Genomic DNA, 22,131 nt, shown 5'->3' with positions numbered 1-22,131 from the left:
TTGCAGACTGTATTGATATATATTGATATATAATGTAGGAAGCAGAATATTGATAACAGAAAGAAACAACCCTTTTGTGTGAATGAGTGTAAATGGGGGGAGGGAGGTTTTTTGGGTTGGTGCACTAATTGTAAGTGTATCTTGTGTTTTTTATGTGGATTTAATACAAAAATTAAAAAAAAAACTTAAAAAAAACGATACAGATAATAAAAAAAAACGATACCGATAATTTCCAATATATCATTTTAACGCATTTATCGGCCGATAATATCGGCCTGCCGATATTATCGGACATCTCTACTAAAGATGTTTGATAATGGCTTTTTTGCCCATATCCCATATTCCGATATTGTCCAACTCTTAATTACCGATTCCGATATCAACCGATACCGATATATACAGTCGTGGAATTAACACATTATTATGCCTAATTTGGACAACCAGGTATGGTGAAGATAAGGTACTTTTTAAAAAAATGAATAAAATAAAATAAGATAAATAAATTAAAAACATTTTCTTGAATAAAAAAGAAAGTACAACAATATAAAAACAGTTAGATAGAAACTAGTAATGAATGAAAATGAGTAAAATTAACTGTTAAAGGTTAGTACTATTAGTGGACCAGCAGCACGCACAATCATGTGTGCTTACGGACTGTATCCCTTGCAGACTGTATTGATATATATTGATATATAATGTAGGAAGCAGAATATTAACAGAAAGAAACAACCCTTTTGTGTGAATGAGGAGGGAGGTTTTTTGGGTTGGTGCATTAATTTTAAGTGTATCTTGTGTTTTTTATGTTGATTTAATTAAATAAATAAAAAATTAAAAAAAACAAAAAACGATACAGATAATAAAAAAACCGATACCGATAATTTCCAATATATCATTTTAACGCATTTATCGGCCGATAATATCGGCCTGCCGATATTATCGGACATCTCTACTAAAGATGTTTGATAATGGCTTTTTTGCCCATATTCCGATATTGTCCAACTCTTAATTACCGATTCCGATATCAACCGATACCGATATATACAGTCGTGGAATTAACACATTATTATGCCTAATTTGGACAACCAGGTATGGTGAAGATAAGGTACTTTTTAAAAAAATGAATCAAATAAAATAAGATGAATAAATTAAAAACATTTTCTTGAATAAAAAAGCAAGTACAACAATATAAAAACAGTTAGATAGAAACTAGTAATGAATGAAAATGAGTAAAATTAACTGTTAAAGGTTAGTACTATTAGTGGAGCAGCAGCACGCACAATCATGTGTGCTTACGGACTGTATCCCTTGCAGACTGTATTGATATATATTGATATATAATGTAGGAAGCAGAATATTAACAGAAAGAAACAACCCTTTTGTGTGAATGAGGAGGGAGGTTTTTTGGGTTGGTGCATTAATTTTAAGTGTATCTTGTGTTTTTTATGTTGATTTAATTAAATAAATAAAAAATTAAAAAAAACAAAAAACGATACAGATAATAAAAAAACCGATACCGATAATTTCCAATATATCATTTTAACGCATTTATCGGCCGATAATATCGGCCTGCCGATATTATCGGACATCTCTACTAAAGATGTTTGATAATGGCTTTTTTGCCCATATTCCGATATTGTCCAACTCTTAATTACCGATTCCGATATCAACCGATACCGATATATACAGTCGTGGAATTAACACATTATTATGCCTAATTTGGACAACCAGGTATGGTGAAGATAAGGTACTTTTTAAAAAAATGAATCAAATAAAATAAGATAAATAAATTAAAAACATTTTCTTGAATAAAAAAGCAAGTACAACAATATAAAAACAGTTACATAGAAACTAGTAATGAATGAAAATGAGTAAAATTAACTGCTAAAGGTTAGTACTATTAGTGGAGCAGCCGCACGCACAATCATGTGTGCTTACGGACTGTATCCCTTGCAGACTGTGTTGATATATATTGATATATAATGTAGGAAGCAGAATATTAATAACAGAAAGAAACAACCCTTTTGTGTGAATGAGTGTAAATGGGGGAGGGAGGTTTTTTGGGTTGATGCACTAATTGTAAGTGTATCTTGTGTTTTTTATGTTCATTTAAAAAAAAAAAAACAAAAAAAAACGATACAGATAATAAAAAACCGATACCGATAATTTCCAATATATCATTTTAACGCATTTATCGGCCGATAATATCGGCCTGCCGATATTATCGGACATCTCTACTAAAGATGTTTGATAATGGCTTTTTTGCCCATATCCCATATTCCGATATTGTCCAACTTTTAATTACCGATTCCGATATCAACCGATACCGATATATACAGTCGTGGAATTAACACATTATTATGCCTAATTTGGACAACCAGGTATGGTGAAGATAAGGTACTTTTTAAAAAAATGAATCAAATAAAATAAGATAAATAAATTAAAAACATTTTCTTGAATAAAAAAGAAAGTACAACAATATAAAAACAGTTACATAGAAACTAGTAATTAATGAAAATGAGTAAAATTAACTGTTAAAGGTTAGTACTATTAGTGGAGCAGCAGCACGCACAATCATGTGTGCTTACGGACTGTATCCCTTGCAGACTGTATTGATATATATTGATATATAATGTAGGAAGCAGAATATTAATAACAGAAAGAAACAACCCTTTTGTGTGAATGAGTGTAAATGGGGGGAGGGAGGTTTTTTGGGTTGGTGCACTAATTGTAAGTGTATCTTCTGTTTTTTATGTTGATTTAATAATTTTTTTTTAAAAAAAACCAAAACAAAAAAAAAAACCGATATAGATAATAAAAAAACCGATACCGATAATTTCCAATATATCATTTTAACGCATTTATCGGCCGATAATATCGGCCTGCCGATATTATCGGACATCTCTACTAAAGATGTTTGATAATGGCTTTTTTGCCCATATCCCATATTCCGATATTGTCCAACTCTTAATTACCGATACCGATATCAGCCGATACCGATATATACAGTCGTGGAATTAACACATTATTATGCCTAATTTGGACAACCAGGTATGGTGAAGATAAGGTACTTTTTAAAAAAATGAATCAAATAAAATAAGATAAATAAATTAAAAACACTTTCTTGAATAAAAAAGAAAGTACAACAATATAAAAACAGTTACATAGAAACTAGTAATAAATGAAAATTAGTAAAATTAACTGTTAAAGGTTATTACTATTAGTGGAGCAGCAGCACGCACAATCATGTGTGCTTACGGACTGTATCCCTTGCAGACTGTATTGATATATATTGATATATAATGTAGGAAGCAGAATATTAATAACAGAAAGAAACAACCCTTTTGTGTGAATGAGTGTAAATGGGGGAGGGAGGTTTTTTGGGTTGGTGCACTAATTGTAAGTGTATCTTGTGTTTTTTATGTGGATTTAATAAAATAAAATAAAAAAAACCGATACAGATAATAAAAAAAACGATACCGATAATTTCCGATATTACATTTTAAGATTAAGATTAAAGATTAAAGTACCAATGATTGTCACACACACACTAGATGTGGTGAAATTTGTCCTCTGCATTTGACCCATCCCTTTGGGGAGCAGTGGGCAGCAGCGGCGCCACGCCCGGGTAACGCATATATCGGCCGATATTATCGGCAGGCCGATATTATCGGACATCTCTACAAATTATCCAGAACAATACCATTTTTAAGATTCGCAGATAACGATCCTTCAAGGACACGTGTTGTGGATTAGACACACGTGCAAACCCCGTTTCCATATGAGTTGGGGAATTGTGTTGGATGTAAATATAAACGGAATACAATGATTTGCAAACCACTGGACTCTAGAGCAGTGGAGACACCTTCTCTGGACTGATGAGTCACACTTTTCCATCTGGCAATCTGATGGACCAGTCTGGGTTTGGAGGTTGCCAGGAGAACGCTACATTTCGGACTGCATTGTGCCGAGTGTGAAATTTGGTGGAGGAGGAATTATGGTGTGGGGTTGTTGTTCAGGAGTTGCCTTGGCCCCCTTAGTCCCAGTGAAAGGAACGTTAGCCATTAGAGAGTGCCGGTCGAATGTTTTTTCATCATCTATGCAACATTTTGAGCAAAGAACCACCATTACGTGTTATGAAGACCACAGGGAAGTGTACATTTAGAAAAATAAATAAATAATATAACCCCTTTAATGTGCCTTATAATCCGGTGCACCTTTTTTATGAAAATATACCCGACTAGACCCGCTCATCGTCATTGCGCCTTAAAGGCCTACTGAGAGCCACTACTAGCGACCACGCAGTCTGATAGTTTATATATCAATGATGAAATCTTAACATTGCAACACATGCCAATACGGCCGGGTTAACTTATAAAGTGACATTTTAAAATTCCCGCCACACTTCCGGTTGAAAAACTCCTTTGGATATGATTTATGTGCGTGACGTCACAAAATCCACGGAAGTGGTTGGACCCCATCGAACCCGATACAGAAACCTCTTGTTTTCTTCGACAAAATTCCACGGTATTCTGGACATCTGTGTTGGTGAATCTTTTGCAATTTGTTTAATGAACAATGGAGGCTGCAAAGAAGAACGTTGTAGGTGGGATCGATCGGTGTATTAGCGGCTAAGTACAATACTTACAGCAACACAACAAGGACTACTTAGCAGACGCCTAGCCGATGCTTGCCGCCAAACCCACGGGTGAAGTCCTTCGTCGCGCCGTCGATCGCTGGAACGCAGGTGAGCACGGGTGTTGATGGGAAGATGAGGGCTGGCTGGCGTAGGTGGAGCGCTAATGTTTTTATCATAGCTCTGTGAGGTCCGGTTGCTAAGTTGCTAAATTAGCCTTAGCGTCGTTAGCAACAGCATTGTTAAGCCTTACCAGGCTGAGAATTTTTAACCGTGTAGTTACATGTACATGGTTTAATAGTATTGTTGATCTTCTGTCTATCCTTCCAGTCAGGGGGTTATTTATTTTGTTTCTATCTTCATTTGAGAACGATGCTATCACGTTAGCTCAGTTGCTAAGTGTGTCACCGATGTATTGTCGTAGAGATAAAAGTCACTATAAATGTCCATTTCGCGTTCTCGACTCTCATTTTCAAGAGGATATAGTATCCGAGGTGGTTTAAAATACAAATCCGTGATCCACAATAGAAAAAGGAGAGTGTGGAATCCAATGAGTCAGCTTGTACCTAAGTTACGGTCAGAGCGAAAAAAGATACGTCCATCACTGCCTCTCTAGTCCTTCACTGTAACGTTCCTCATCTACAAATCTTTCATCCTCGCTCAAATTAATGGGGTAATCGTCGCTTTGTCGCTCCGAATCTCTCGCTCCATTGTAAACAACGGGGAATTGTGAGGAATACTAGCTCCTGTGACGTCACGCTACTTCCGCTACAGGCAAGGCTTTTTTTTTATCAGCGAGCAAAAGTTGCGAACTTTATCGTCGATTTTCTCTACTAAATCCTTTCAGTAAAAAATATGGCAATATCGCGAAATGATCAAGTATGACACATAGAATGGATCTGCTATTCCCGTTTAAATAAAAAAAAATCATTTTAGTAGGCCTTTAAAATCCGGTGTGCCCTATGGTCCGGAAAATTCAGTATGCACAAACAGTGCATTAATGCCCTCTTCCATGCACTTTTAAAGAGAAGACATGTTGTCTTGAGCCACCTCTGCCTGATAAAAAGCATTTATCCATCTAAATTTCTGTTCAGATATGGCGATGAATTTCATTTGACAGCAACAATTCTGTTTTTGCTCTGGAGTTATAGTATATTCCTCCACATCTACCATTTCTGGATGGTTGTATAGCTAAATTTGAGGTAAATCTCGCACACCAGATGGTTTGTTGCTCATAGCCATCTGGTAAACTGCTGTTTAGAAATGGCTTGGAAAAGTGTTTGTGGTCTTGCTGTCTGCCTTTTACATCCATTTTGGGGTAGGATCACAATAACAACAGCAGCAGTGGACAAGCCAGGCTGGACATAGGGCCGCTGCAGGATGTTAGAAGTAGGCATGTCCTGATCCCGTATCAACACAAACAAAACAAACAAGTATCGGATAATGCAGGCTTCCATCTAAAATCTCCGATACAAGTAACAATACGTGCACCCCTGCTGCCCGTTTACTGCCAGGTAACATTTAAATATCCTCCAATAGGCACACAACTATGATATTTTCTTGCTTTTTGATGAAGTATTTTACAAAAGGTGAGCTATATGCTACTAGGAGATAGAACCTAAACAACAGCTAAGCACACAATAGCACACATAAGTGTCCTTAATTCAGGGATGTCAAACTGGCTGCCATCAGTGAATAATTTACGAATTTTCCTATGCATTTTATTATAAAATATATATATAATATATATATATATATATATATATATATATATATATATATATATATATATATATATATATATATATATATATATATATTTATATATAAATATATATATATATATATATATATATATATATATATATATATATATATATATATATATATATATATATATATATATATATATATATATATATATATATATATATAAACAATTTAAGTACACTGTAAAAAAAAAACCATCTGTATCATTCACATAAAAATTTTAGTCACCATTTTTTTGTGCAAAATCTACAGATTTGTTTTTATGCAGACAAGGCGGTGAAGACAAACCCATCCATCCATCCATCCATTTTCAACTTAGAAAAATATATTTTTTAATTTATGCTACATTATCTTGTTTGGTTAATCTTCTGTGTTAATGTACATCTGCAACATATTTGTGGACCTCAATGGTGAGACTTTACTTCAATTCCAAAATGCACAAAAGATGACACATTTGATGCAATTTTCAAAAGATTTTTTTTACTTTTTTTAAGTAAAAATATTAATTATAGTACAGTAGATGGAAAACCGTACCCAAAGTTTATTTACCATTTTAAAATGGTGCCACAGTTATTTAACATTAAAATACTGGCAGCTTAGTTGCCAGAATCTTACTGTAAAATTAAAGGTAGTTTTCAGGCAGGTTCAAACACTGATGACATCTATTAATCAGACAAGAAGCAAGGAATCATGCAGAGACAAAGTTCAATTTAGCTCATGAGGAGAACGCATGGAGCTGCACGCTTAGTCACAGTCTCGCCCTACGCTCTAAGGTTCAGCTCCCGCGTCCCTGTTTTTATTCAAAGTTCCATAGTTTACATCACTGAGGCCGCCTCTAAAAGGAGGGGTCACATATATTATGCAAAGCAGGTCCAGGACGCACAATGCGTGACAGAATGTGCTGGGGGCCTTGTGATTTCGCCTTGTCCCCGCTTTGTCTGCGTGTTGTCATCTTATCTTTGTGAGGTCTTTGTTGTCTCTGCTTCGTCTGCATGCTGTCGTCTTATCTTCGTTGAGGTCGTTGAAATCCTTGGCTGTTAGCGGGCTAAAACAATGATAACAGCTACGGCTGAGGCCACCCCTCAGACAAGAAGTTTTGTCCTTGCATAGATTAGAAAAGTCTAACTTGAGCACAATAGCTAATAACTAAAGCAACAGACTTTAAGCATACTGAAGTTAGTGTGATAATATATACATAATTATTCTACCACATTATACTGTAAATAGAAAAACAGTACACTGCAAAAAGTCAGTGTTCAAAAACAAAATAATTAGGGGTATTTTACTTGAACTAAGCAAAATTATCTGCCAATAGAACAAGAACATTTGGCTTGTCAAGACTTTCCAAAACAAGTAAAATGAGCTAACCTCAATGAACCCAAAAATACCTTAAAATAAGTATATTCTCACTAGGCATGTCCGATAATGGCTTTTTGCCGATATCCGATATTCCGATATTGACCAACTCTTTAATTACCGATACCGATATCAACCGATACCGATGTCAACCGATATATACAGTCGTGGAATTAACACATTATTATGTCTAATTTGGACAACCAGGTATGGTGAAGATAAGGTACTTTTTTAAAAAAAAATTATAAAATAAAATAAGATAAATAAATTAAAAACATTTTCTTGAATAAAAAAGAAAGTAAAACAATATAAAAACAGTTACATAGAAACTAGTAATTAATGAAAATGAGTAACATTAACTGTTAAAGGTTAGTACTATTAGTGGACCAGCAGCACGCACAATCATGTGTGCTTACGGACTGTATCCCTTGCAGACTGTATTGATATATATTGATATATAATGTAGGAAGCAGAATATTAATAACAGAAAGAAACAACCCTTTTGTGTGAATGAGGAGGGAGGTTTTTTGGGTTGGTGCATTAATTTTAAGTGTATCTTGTGTTTTTTATGTTGATTTAATTAAATTAAAAAATAAATAAAATTAAAAAAAAACTGATACCGATAATAAAAAAACCGATACCGATAATTTCCGATATTACATTTTAACGCAATTATCGGACATCCCTAATTCTCACTAATAACAACTGTACTACTATATGAGTACGTATTTTCTATTGTTTCATTGAAAATAAAACAGCAAAGTCCATTTGGCTGTCATCTGTTTTAATTATGAGACACAATTGTGTCAAAGTCATGATTTTTTTTTTTCATGCTTGAAATAAGAAATGATGACTTTAAAAAAGTAGTTTTATACTTGTGAGTGTTGATGACACAGCTTTGCAACAGTTGATATTCTAGTTTCAAGCATGTTTTACTCAATATAGCTCATCAAATCTCAGCAACAAGCTGTAATATCTTACTGAGATCATTTAGGACCAAAACCCTTAAAACAAGTAAAACACTCTAACATCAAATCTGCTTAGTGAGAAGAATGATCTTATCAGACAGAAAACAAGCAAATATCACCCTTATTTGAGATATTTAATTTTACTCAGATTTCAGTTTTTGCAGTGTAGGAGATAGAACCTAAACAACAGTTAAGCCCACAATAGCACACAAGTTAGACATACTTAAGTGTCCTTAATTCAGGGATGTCAAACTGGCTGCCATCAGTGAATAATTTACGAATTTTCCTATGCATTTTATTCTTAAATATAATTTTTTACGTACACTGTAAAAAAAAAAAACATCTGTATATTTCACATTAAAATTCTGGTCAGCATTTTTTAATGCAAAATCTACAGATTTTTTTTTTAAACATTATATTACAGTAGATGGAAAACAGTACCCACTGTTTATTTACCATTTCAAAATGGTGCCACGGTTATTTAACGGTAAAATACTGGCAGCTCAGTTGCCAGAATCCTACTGTAAAATTAAAGGTAGTTTGTTCAACATATTACTGTAAATAGAAAAACAGTACCACTGCTATTTTTTTTAATTCTGGCTACTGAGCTGCCAGTTTGTCACCGTAAAATAACTGTGGTACCATTTTTTTCCATTTACAGTAACAACAACCGTAGATTTTATAGTAAAAAAAAAAAAAAAAGGCAGTATAGTCGGCAACATTTTATAGAACATAAACACGTTACATTTAATCATGATAACTCGCAACAGAGGTAGGGGGCTTGACCCCTGGAGGTCGACTGCTGCTATGAAGCGCTGCTAGCCGTCCATCACCCCGAAGGGGAATCAAGCGGTGGGGGAGGAGGGGTGTGTGTGTATATGCCCATTGTCTTGGGTGTGTTGATGTAGTGTTCATGTTCATAGGCCTGGGGCCGTTCTGCATGCAAGCAAAAGTTCGACTCAAGGTGTCGTGAGGAGGGAGGGAGGTAAAAAGCGTCCATCATTGAAGTGTCCTCGGGGGATGTTTTCAGAACAGCCTGCTCCTGTTGTTGGAGCGTCAAGGCCATTCGAGGGAGTCAAATCGTAGATTAGGATTTTTGTTTTTCCGCGAGCAGACATTACAATGACTTGTCTGTTCTATTCGTCCATGCTGGCCCTCATATCCAATTTTTCCCTTACCAGCTTTTCCATGATGTGATCCATCTTGCGATTCAATTCTGTTCTAGGTAACCATCTGTTGTTAAGGTAAACGAGCATGTGCGCTCAAAATAAATTGGGGTATAAACTGAGTTTATACATGATTTATGTGATCATTTTTGAAATAAATTACATGCATCAATGTGTTAAATTTGACAGACCAATGCAATGTTTTAAAGATGGATTCCTCAACTGCATTTTATGTTAGTTTTACGTGATTGCAGTCCAGATTAGCTGTGTTGAATCTGATCTAATTGATCTCTGGTGAATATTGTGACAGGTATGGAGATGTACCCTTTGACATCCAGACTGCTGGAGTCTCCTGAACCCATATTGGCCGGCATTCTAGGCGGGGTTGGTTTCATGTGTTTGGCGCTGGTCTTGCTGTTGGGGTCCGCCTGCCTCATCAGCCACAGAAGGAATGTACGTCGCCGGAAGAAGAACGGTAAACCACCGCCTTGTCTGACACTAAGCAGGCACTCACTGATGAAGAACATCATAAATAGAATAGTTTCTTCAGAAGTAGTTATAACATGCAGTTTTATAAATTAAACCTCACTAAAATGGATTTATTCCAGTTATACTAGGACGGAGGTGTCAAAGTGGTTTTCACTGAGGGCCACGTCGCAGTTATGTTTGGCCCCAGAGGGCCGCTTCTAACAGTGAATACTATTATTACACCATTTTTTTAAATGCATTTTATTAGTAGATTTAAAAAAAACTAAAATGTAAAAAAAAATGTGGTAAGTTGCAATAATTTCACCTCAAAATGTAGTGTATATTACTGTAAATGGAAAAACAGTGCTGATGTTTTTATGGTAAAAAAAAAAAAAAAAGCAGCTCAGTTGCCAGAATTTTACTGTAAAATTTACATTAGTTTTTTTACTGTAAATAAAAAAAAAATGCAAATTTTGTTTTTTTCTTTCACTGCGAATCAACAACTGTACATTTTTTCGGTGTATTACTGTAAATCCCAAAAAGGCACCACAGTTTATTACAGTAAAAAAAGTTGTCAGGTTCAAACACTGATGACATTTATTAAACAAGACAAGAAGCAAAGAATCAAACAGAGACAGAATTCAATGTGGTTCAGTGTGGAGAAACGTGCCCGTCTGTACCCTCGGACAGTGTCATTACGTTCTGCCAAAAGATTGCACGCCTCCTCCTTGTATTTTGGACCCTCCCCGACCACATGGCCACAGCTGCTTCCAAATTACAAAGGTCGCAAACAGTTCGCAGAAACGGTCAGTTCAAAAAAAAGTTTGTAAAACTGTTCAAAAAGACGTCCATAAAATAGTTCAAAAAGGGTTCATAAAATAGTTCAAAAGGAGGTTCAAAAAGAGGTCGTCTGGAAATTGGGCAGATCCACCATTTTTTAAAATGCATTTTATTAGTAGATTTTAAAAAAAAAAAATGTAAAAGAAAATGTGGTAAGTTGCAATAATTTCACCTCAAAATGTAGTGTATATTACTGTAAATGGAAAAACAGTACTGATGTTTTTATGGTAAAAAAAAAAAAAAAAAGCAGCTCAGTTGCCAGAATTTTACTGTAAAATTTACATTAGTTTTTTTACTGTAAATAAAAAAAATGCAAATTTTGTTTTTTTCTTTCACTGCAAATCAACAACTGTACATTTTTTCGGTGTATTACTGTAAATCCCAAAAAGGCACCACAGTTTATTACAGTAAAAAAAGTTGTCAGGTTCAAACACTGATGACATCTGTTAAACAAGACAAGAAGCAAAGAATCAAACAGAGACAGAATTAAATGTGGTTCAGTGAGGACAAACGTGCCCGTCTGTACCCTCGGACAGTGTCATTATGTTCTGCCAAAAGATTGCACGCCTCCTCCTTGTATTTTGGACCCTCCCCGACCACATGGCCACAGCTGCTTCCAAATTACAAAGGTCGCAAACAGTTCGCAGAAACGGTCAGTTCAAAAAAAAGTTTGTAAAACAGTTCAAAAAGACGTCCATAAAATAGTTCAAAAAGGGTTCATAAAATAGTTCAAAAGGAGGTTCAAAAAGAGGTCGTCTGGAAATTGGGCAGATCCTGCCTTCTCTCCACCATTTTTTAAAATGCATTTTATTAGTAGATTTAAAAAAAATGTAAAAAAAAATGTGGTAAGTTGCAATAATTTCACCTCAAAATGTAGTGTATATTACTGTAAATGGAAAAACAGTACTGATGTTTTTATGGTAAAAAAAAAAAGCAGCTCAGTTGCCAGAATTTTACTGTACAATTTACATTAGTTTTTTTACTGTAAATAAAAAAAAAATGCAAATTTTGTTTTTTTCTTTCACTGCAAATCAACAACTGTACATTTTTCGGTGTATTACTGTAAATCCCAAAAAGGCACCACAGTTTATTACAGTAAAAAAAAGTTGTCAGGTTCAAACACTGATGACATCTGTTAAACAAGACAAGAAGCAAAGAATCAAACAGAGACAGAATTCAATGTGGTTCAATGTGGAGAAACGTGCCCGTCTGTACCCTCGGACAGTGTCATTACGTTCTGCCAAAAGATTGCACGCCTCCTCCTTGTATTTTGGACCCTCCCCGACCACATGGCCACAGCTGCTTCCAAATTACAAAGGTCGCAAACAGTTCGCAGAAACGGTCAGTTCAAAAAAAAGTTCGTAAAACAGTTCAAAAAGACGTCCATAAAATAGTTAAAAAAGGGTTCATAAAATAGTTCAAAAGGAGGTTCAAAAAGAGGTCGTCTGGAAATTGGGCAGATCCTGCCTTCTCTCCACCATTTTTTAAAATGCCTTTTATTAGTAGATTTAAAAAAAACTAAAATGTAAAAAAAAATGTGGTAAGTTGCAATAATTTCACCTCAAAAGGTAGTGTATATTACTGTAAATGGAAAAATAGTAGTGATGTTTTTATGGTAAAAAAAAAAAAAAAAAAAAAAAAAGCAGCTCAGTTGCCAGAATTTTACTGTAAAATTTACATTAGTTTTTTTACTGTAAATAAAAAAAATGCAAATGTTGTTTTTTTCTTTCACTGCAAATCAACAACTGTACATTTTTTCGGTGTATTACTGTAAATCCCAAAAAGGCACCACAGTTTATTACAGTAAAAAAAGTTGTCAGGTTCAAACACTGATGACATCTATTAAACAAGACAAGAAGCAAAGAATCAAACAGAGACAGAATTCAATGTGGTTCAGTGTGGAGAAACGTGCCCGTCTGTACCCTCGGACAGTGTCATTACGTTCTGCCAAAAGATTGCACGCCTCCTCCTTGTATTTTGGACCCTCCCCGACCACATGGCCACAGCTGCTTCCAAATTACAAAGGTCGCAAACAGTTCACAGAAACGGTCAGTTAAAAAAAAAGTTTGTAAAACAGTTCAAAAAGACGTCCATAAAATAGTTCAAAAAGGGTTCATAAAATAGTTCAAAAGGAGGTTCAAAAAGAGGTCGTCTGGAAATTGGGCAGATCCACCATTTTTTAAAATGCATTTTATTAGTAGATATAAAAATAAAAAAAATGTAAAAGAAAATGTGGTAGGTTGCAATAATTTCACCTCAAAATGTAGTGTATATTACTGTAAATGGAAAAACAGTACTGATGTTTTTATGGTAAAAAAAAAAAAGAAGCAGCTCAGTTGCCAGAATTTTACTGTAAAATTTACATTAGTTTTTTTACTGTAAATAAAAAAATGCAAATTTTGTTTTTTTCTTTCACTGCAAATCAACAACTGTACATTTTTTCGGTGTATTACTGTAAATCCCAAAAAGGCACCAGAGTTTATTACAGTAAAAAAAGTTGTCAGGTTCAAACACTGATGACATCTATTAAACAAGACAAGAAGCAAAGAATCAAACAGAGACAGAATTCAATGTGGTTCAGTGTGGAGAAACGTGCCCGTCTGTACCCTCGGACAGTGTCATTATGTTCTGCCAAAAGATTGCACGCCTCCTTCTTGTATTTTGGACCCTCCCCGACCACATGGCCACAGCTGCTTCCAAATTACAAAGGTCGCAAACAGTTCGCAGAAATGGTCAGTTCAAAAAAAAAGTTTGTAAAATAGTTCAAAAAGACGTCCATAAAATAGTTCAAAAAGGGTTCATAAAATAGTTCAAAAGGAGGTTCAAAAAGAGGTCGTCTGGAAATTGGGCAGATCCTGCCTTCTCTCCACCATTTTTTAAAATGCATTTTATTAGTAGATTTAAAAAAAACTAAAATGTAAAAAAAAATGTGGTAAGTTGCAATAATTTCACCTCAAAATGTAGTGTATATTACTGTAAATGGAAAAACAGTACTGATGTTTTTATGGTAAAAAAAAAAAAAAAAGCAGCTCAGTTGCCAGAATTTTACTGTAAAATTTACATTAGTTTTTTTACTGTAAATAAAAAAAATGCAAATTTTGTTTTTTTCTTTCACTGCAAATCAACAACTGTACATTTTTTCGATGTATTACTGTAAATCCCAAAAAGGCACCACAGTTTATTACAGTAAAAAAAGTTGTCAGGTTCAAACACTGATGACATTTATTAAACAAGACAAGAAGCAAAGAATCAAACAGAGAAAGAATTCAATGTGGTTCAGTGAGGACAAACGTGCCCGTCTGTACCCTCGGACAGTGTCATTACGTTCTGCCAAAAGATTGCACGCCTCCTCCTTGTATTTTGGACCCTCCCCGACCACATGGCCACAGCTGCTTCCAAATTACAAAGGTCGCAAACAGTTCGCAGAAACGGTCAGTTCAAAAAAAAGTTCGTAAAACAGTTCAAAAAGACGTCCATAAAATAGTTCAAAAAGGGTTCATAAAATAGTTCAAAAGGAGGTTCAAAAAGAGGTCGTCTGGAAATTGGGCAGATCCTGCCTTCTCTCCACCATTTTTTAAAAGGCATTTTATTAGTAGATTTAAAAAAAACTAAAATGTAAAAAAAAATGTGGTAAGTTGCAATAATTTCACCTCAAAATGTAGTGTATATTACTGTAAATGGAAAAATAGTACTGATGTTTTATGGTAAAAAAAAAAAAAAAAAAGCAGCTCAGTTGCCAGAATTTTACTGTACAATTTACATTAGTTTTTTTACTGTAAATAAAAAAAATGCAAATGTTGTTTTTTTCTTTCACTGCAAATCAACAACTGTACATTTTTTCGGTGTATTACTGTAAATCCCAAAAAGGCACCACAGTTTATTACAGTAAAACAAGTTGTCAGGTTCAAACACTGATGACATCTATTAAACAAGACAAGAAGCAAAGAATCAAACAGAGACAGAATTCAATGTGATTCAGTGTGGAGAAACGTGCCCGTCTGTACCCTCGGACAGTGTCATTACGTTCTGCCAAAAGATTGCACGCCTCCTCCTTGTATTTTGGACCCTCCCCGACCACATGGCCACAGCTGCTTCCAAATTACAAACGTCGCAAACAGTTCACAGAAACGGTCAGTTCAAAAAAAAGTTCGTAAAACAGTTCAAAAAGACGTCCATAAAATAGTTCAAAAGGAGGTTCAAAAAGAGGTCGTCTGGAAATTGGGCAGATCCTGCCTTCTCTACGCTTTGAAGTCCTTGGGTTAGAACAATATCTTTCTGTTGATTACCATACATGAAAGAAAACAGTAAACCCTTCATGTTGCTTTCCCGCTTACACAGTGGAGTTTTACGAGCCTTCTACTTGGTAGGTTTCAAAGACAGCTTTTGTCTTCTTGCCGGGCACTCAATGTAACACAAAGTTTTTGTGATAACTTAGAGACAATTATTCTAACAAAAGTACTGTTTTTTCATTTTAAAAAATGCTGTAAAAACCACAATCAATTTCACAATTTGACGATGAAATCTATTGCTACTTTTACATTTTGATGCATAGCTTGCTTTGAAATCATTATTATAAGTATTTATTTCTATTTAAAATAATATATTTTTGCATAATTAGACAATATTTAAGTTAACATAATTTGCGATTACATATATTTTTTCCTCCCAAAATAGAAAGAAAGAATACATTTAGTCAGAAAAGTTACAGTACTTTATTGATACATATTATTTCCAGGCTTTCCAGGGCCACATCTGGCCCCCGGGCCTTGAGTTTGACACGTGTGTACTAGGATAACATGTTTTTGAATACTTGGTCAATTTGATTAAACCCTGTAATAAGCTCGACACCATGTTGCCCCTCCCCCTCCCTTCCAGAACCCCCACCTGCCATCTATAAGTGCTCCCCATCAATGTAAGTACTCTGCCCTTTAATCGTGTCCTTTACACAAGTCACACTTACCTTTTTCCTCCCTTCTGCTCTCTGGAAAATGGTTTCTAAAAGTTCAAAATGTGTTTTCTATTTTCATACCCTTTTTATAGGGATGTCTGATATTTTCGGCTATTCGATATTACCGGCCTAAAAATGTGTTGTAGAATCATATCTGTTTTGAGGTTTTTCTGCCGATTATCATATCGGCAAGCAGTATCAAACTTGGCCGTGCTCAACAAGCTTGCTGCTTGCGACTCCGCGATGGCGGAATTGTTTCCAAGTTTGCCCTTGGCTTGGGATTATAAAATACAATTGTAATGATTGCAGGGCTCTGGTTAATCAAGCCAAATCACTAGCATGAGCTAACACACAAAGTTAATGTGTACACTGCAAAAATTCAAGTGTTCAAAAACAAGGAAAAACTAGGCGAGACCTACATAGAGGTATTTGTTTCATGTCTCTAAGACGTTCCTACCGGAAGTTGTAAGCAGTTTTGTCTGAGTTTTCCTCTAAAAAGCAGTTTTTTCTCTGTTTTATTTAAAAATTGCTCTAGAGCACAATTTCTAGTTTCGGGGTTCGGTTATTTTTTGAGATCGCAATTTCTACCAGTCCAGATGTGTGTGAGAAGTTTGGTGAGTTTTGAAGTATTTTAAGGGGGTCAAATTACAGCTCAAAGAGGCAAAAACGAGTTTTTTTAGTACAATTTTGTCTTGAAGGGGAAATTGCCAACTTCCTGTTGGTTTTTGCCCGAGGATGTAAAATTATGAAATGTAGGTCTAAATCTGACCTACATAGAGGTTTTTGTTTCATGTCTCTACGACCTTCCTAGTGGGAGTTACAGGCAGTTTGTTTTTATGTTTTCCTAGGGGGCGCTAGAGCTCAATTTTTATTTTTGGGGTTTGGTTTTGTAATTTTGTTGAAATTTTCGCAGGTCCTGATTTGTGTGTCAAATTTGGTGAGTTTTGGAGCATGTTAAGTGGGTCAAATTAGCGTTCTTTGTGGGGTCTGTAAAATAATAATAATAATAATAATAATAATAATAAAACCTTACAATTTCAATAGGGTCCTTTCGTCCCATTGCAAAAGGACTCCCTGTGGGATTCCTTTTGAAAAGGTCCTGTGCGGACCCCAAAAATACAAAAATTAGGGGTATTTTATTTGAACTAAGCAAAATTATCTGCCAATACAACAAGAAAATTTGGCTTGTCAAGACTTTCCAAAACAAGTGAAATTAGCTAACTTCAATGAACCCAAAAATACCTTAAAATAAGTATATTCTCACTAATAACAAGTGCACAAGTGCAAAAATTTCTTTTATTGTTCTTAATGGAAAGGCAACAAGGCAACCGCTTGTTACTCTCGGGGTCTCCTAGCCGCTCAGGCAAATCATATTGTCTAAAAATGCATTTTTCCATGGATAACATGACATCATCGCGCCAAGTGCGTGCTCTTTCAGTCAATTAGTGCGCATATATACAGCCCGGCCCCCGGCCAAAATTTTTTTAATTGTAATTTTGAGGAATTTATCTGAATGTGCATGAACTATTTCTGTTCAAAATAGTTAGAAATGTCACATGTTAAATGTTTAAATATTAACTGTCAGTTTACTGCACTGTGCCAACTGTACTACTATATGAGTACCTATTTTCTATTGTTTCATTGGAAATAAAACAGCAAAGTCCATTTGGCTGTCATCTGTTTTAATTGTGAGTCACAATTGTGTCAAAATCATGATTTTTTTTTCATGTTTGAAAGAAGAAATGATGACTTTAAAAAAGTAGTTTTATACTTGTGAGTGTTGATGACACAGCTTTGCAACAGTTGATATTCTAGTTTCAAGCATGTTTCACTCAATATAGCTCATCAAATCTCAGCAACAAGCTGTAATATCTTACTGAAATCATTTAAAACACTTAAAACAAGTAAAACACTCTAACATCAAATCTGCTTAGTGAGAAGAATTATCTTATCAGACAGAAAATAAGCATATTTCATCTTACTTAGATTTCAGTTTTTGTAGTGTACAGGCCAAAAGTTTGGACACACCTTCTCATTCAATGCGTTTTCTTTATTTTCATGACTATTTACATTGTAGATTGTCACTGAAGGCATCAAAACTATAAATGAACACATGTGGAGTTATGTACTTAACAAAACAAGGTGAAATAACTGAAAACATGTTTTATATTCTAGTTTCTTCAAAATAGCCACCCTTTGCTCTGATCACTGCTTAGCACACTCTTGGCATTCTCTCCATGAGCTTCAAGCACACCTGTGAAATGAAAAACCAGTTCAGGTGACTACCTCTTGGCGAGAGAATGCCAAGAGTGTGCAAAGCAGTAATCACAGCAAAGGGTGGCTATTTTGAAGAAACTAGAATATAAAATCCGATCGATCCATTGTGGTGAAGAAGGAGCTGAGCCGGAAGGCAAAGCTCTCAATTTACCGGTCGATCTACGTTCCCATCCTCACCTATGGTCTTGAGCTTTGGGTTATGACCGAAAGGACAAGATCACGGGTACAAGCGGCCGAAATGAGTTTCCTCTGGTCTCTCCCTTAGAGATAGGGTGAGAAGCTCTGTCATCCGGGAGGAGCTCAAAGTAAAGCCGCTGCTCCTCCACATGGAGAGGAGCCAGATGAGGTGGTTCGGGCATCTGGTCAGGATGCCACCCGAACGCCTCCCTAGGGAGGTTTTTCGGGCACGTCCGACCGGTAGGAGGCCACGGGGAAGACCCGGGACACGTTGGGAAGACTATGTCTCCCGGCTGGCCTGGGAACGCCTCGGGATTCCCCGGGAGGAGCTGAACGAAGTGGCTGGGGAGAGGGAATTCTGGGCTTCCCTGCTTTAGGCTGCGACCCGACCTCGGATAAGCGGAAGAAGATAGATGGATGGATGGATAGAATATAAAACATGTTTTCAGTTATTTGACCATGTGTTCATTCATAGTTTTGATGCCTTCAGTGACAATCTACAATGTAAATAGTCATGAAAATAAAGAAAACTCATTGAATGAGAAGGTGTGCCTAAACTTTTGGCCTGTACTGTATATCAGTATTGTTTGATACTGGATATCGGTAAGAAAGCCCATATTGGACATCCCTACCTTTTCCCCCCATTATTGCTGTTACTGGTCTAACTCTGTTCTCTCATGCTTCCTGTTATTTCCTCAGTATATATCTAACACCTGCACCTTTTCTAAACATTGTTTTCCCACCTCTCATCCCTGCTCACACTTGTAGAAAGATTCCAGGCTCCAGCAGTCCAGACAGTGTGTTGAAGAAAAGCCTACTTCCAGCCAGTGTCCCCCGCCCCACCACGTCCTCTACTATTTCTTCCTTCTCCTCGCAGGCAGATTGCTTCTCCTTCAACAATGAGATTCGCAATCACAAGCAGCAGTTGTACTCGAACCACACGAGGAGCCTGGATCGTTTCAAATGTTCTAAATCGTCTCGTCCCGTCACTCCTTCGGTTGAGATGATCTCAAGAGGTCCGGATGGCCGCTTTGTCATGCTTCCGTTCGGCAAGAAAAGTCTGACATATAACACACCTGGATCATTATCCTTAGAGCAGCAAGACCGTACAAATCCACCGTTTGTTCTTTCAGTGGATCTCCCACCTTTCAAACGAGCTGAAACCAACCCCAGGCAAACCTCTGACGTCGTTGATCACAAAGGAATATATAACGGCTTTGCCGACCTGAACAGCATGTGTTCAAACAGTAGTTTGGCCAGTGTTTTTCACAAAAGAGCGCTGTCGCCAACATTCCCAGTGCTGCCACATATCCGCTCAGGCCTCTGCCAGCCTTCGACAACAGCCAGCGCTCTGGTTCTCCAGATGGAACACGAGCGAGAGAAGGGAAACCTCAGTCGCTGCTTGAAATTGGCTCAGGAGAGGGAGGAGCTGGCGAGGGAACTGGAGAAATACTCGCTGTACAGAGGCTCTTATGGCGAAACGGACACGGGGCAGCCGGAGTCAGAGAAGGGAGATAACGATGGTTATGAGTCTGTTCGGGAATTTAAGAGCAGCACCTTGCCATGCAGACACCCTCCAAGATACAGAGAGAGTTTTGCAAGTCCTTGCTTGTCGTCGTCTGTTCACGGGACCTCTTTCAGTCCTTCCATTCCTCCAAATCCGTTTTATTTAAATCGTGGTAACCAACATCCTACTCCTTCCTCAACCGGACAGATCCCACTCGTATGTGAGGGAGCAGACCATTCTTTCAAAGGCGGATTACCTCCTCCACATCTCTCTCCAACACAGAGCCATGAAAGAGTACAGGAATTACCACAGGGCTATGATAATTTCCTTGCATCCCCCTTCTTAGAAATGCCGACACATGTACCTTCCTCTGAGGCGAGGAGACTAAACAGAGAAGAGGAGGAAGAATACCCCATGCCAACTGAGCGGGATGTAGGTATTGAGATGAGTGTGGATGAGCCAGAGTTCAACGACGCGACCGAGCCTGCACGAGCCAAGCTGCGCCTCGGAATCGCCTCATCTCTGCCTCGCAGAGGTCAGTTTGAAGAAATGAGGAGGAGCACAAGTTTCCATTACTGCGATAAATCCTCAAAGCCAGAGCTACGCAGAGTTGTAAGCCAAGGGTCTAAACCTTGGGACTCCAAGCAACAAAGTTTAGACTCCAGAAGACAACAAGAAACAGATTTCCTAACCCCTGATGCGTGGATAGAATCTCTAAGCCAAGAAAAACTCTCAGTTGCCCGCCCTCGTCATCCAGAACCTTTATGCACAGACCACCAAGGCTCATATACCAGCAAATATTCTACAAACATCCAAAGTACCTATCATTCACCACCCAAGAGGAGTCCACCGAGGCCTGTACAGAATCCCATCCTTCTAGACGACTACAAGACAAGAAGAAAAGCCTCTGTTTTTTCCAATGTCGCCAAACGGCCAGCTGCCTACCAGGAAGACATGCAAAAGGCAATGGGTTACTCAGAGGGCACCAAGGAATCTTCCAGATGTTTCGAGTCAGAGAATAATCCAGAAACCCAGGAATTGGAGGCAGACGTCTACGAGGGCGTTCCTGAGGACGAGAGCAGCTACAGTAGTTTTGCAAGCAGCGGCCGAGGGAGCATGGAGCCTGCTAATGGACGCTCGTCACTGTGTCGTTTGTCAACGAACCTCACCAGCTCACCTGAAACTGCGCGGGAAGAGGGTCAGGCGGGGGCTGTCGACAAATACAGTCTCCAAATGGAACATCGCCAAAGGTATTACGAGATAATAATAGATGGATAGTAGTAGTTTTTTAGTCTAAAAGCCTGTTTGGTTGATGCAAAGCAAGTGGGAGCTATTTGAAAAGTGCTTGAATATATGCTAGTTATATATATATATATATATATATATATATATATATATATATATATATATATATATATATATATATATATATATATATATATATATATATATATATATATATATATAGTATATGTTTAAATGGCATAATTGTTTATTTAGTCTTTATTTGAAGGGACAATGCACAGAAACATTAAGCTCAAAGACAGATATGTTCTGTACCAGATTATAGCTAAATAGCTCATTTCCATCTGCAGTCCCTGGCTACCTAAATTAAAGGGATACAAAAATCATGCAATAAAATTATGACAATAAAATCATACTATAGCATGTAATCAAATTAAGGAAAGTCATAAAATGCCCTTTTATGGACACATACTTAATATACAATACAACCACACCTCATTTACATCAGCACACAAAGACAATACATGCTCTTGTTCACATCTGTCATCATTTGTAAAAACAACCATGATTTTAACACACACACCTCACAATTTACAACAAAAATGCTCTCATGGATAAATATAATACACATTAAGTTGATGTGTCAAACATAGTGCCCACCTTATTGACCGTGTGAGCAGCTTTGATTGCTCCAAAGCCACTTTTTAACTTCAATTGTGAATGAAGAGTAATCTGTTAGACGTTTCCAGTTTGTTGTGAGGTCGTTCCAGTCCTTT

General features: G+C 36.7%; 1 protein-coding gene across 1 annotated transcript in view; it reads left to right on the top strand.

The window, feature by feature from the left end:
* Nucleotides 1-22,131, top strand: part of LOC133638634 (uncharacterized) — a 43,620-nt gene that overhangs the window by 5,957 nt on the left and 15,532 nt on the right. Inside the window, exons 4-6 of the mRNA XM_062031424.1 lie at nucleotides 10,204-10,368; nucleotides 16,077-16,113; nucleotides 19,372-21,360. Of these exons, the coding sequence (XP_061887408.1) occupies nucleotides 10,204-10,368; nucleotides 16,077-16,113; nucleotides 19,372-21,360 (2,191 nt within the window). The remainder of the gene's footprint in view (nucleotides 1-10,203; nucleotides 10,369-16,076; nucleotides 16,114-19,371; nucleotides 21,361-22,131) is intronic.

The sequence above is a fragment of the Entelurus aequoreus genome, linkage group LG21 (genome assembly GCF_033978785.1).
Source record: "Entelurus aequoreus isolate RoL-2023_Sb linkage group LG21, RoL_Eaeq_v1.1, whole genome shotgun sequence".
In the NCBI taxonomy this organism is placed as follows: Eukaryota; Metazoa; Chordata; class Actinopteri; order Syngnathiformes; family Syngnathidae; genus Entelurus; species Entelurus aequoreus.
The sequence above is the reverse complement of the archived record's forward strand: the minus strand, read 5'-3'. Positions and strand labels throughout refer to the sequence as shown.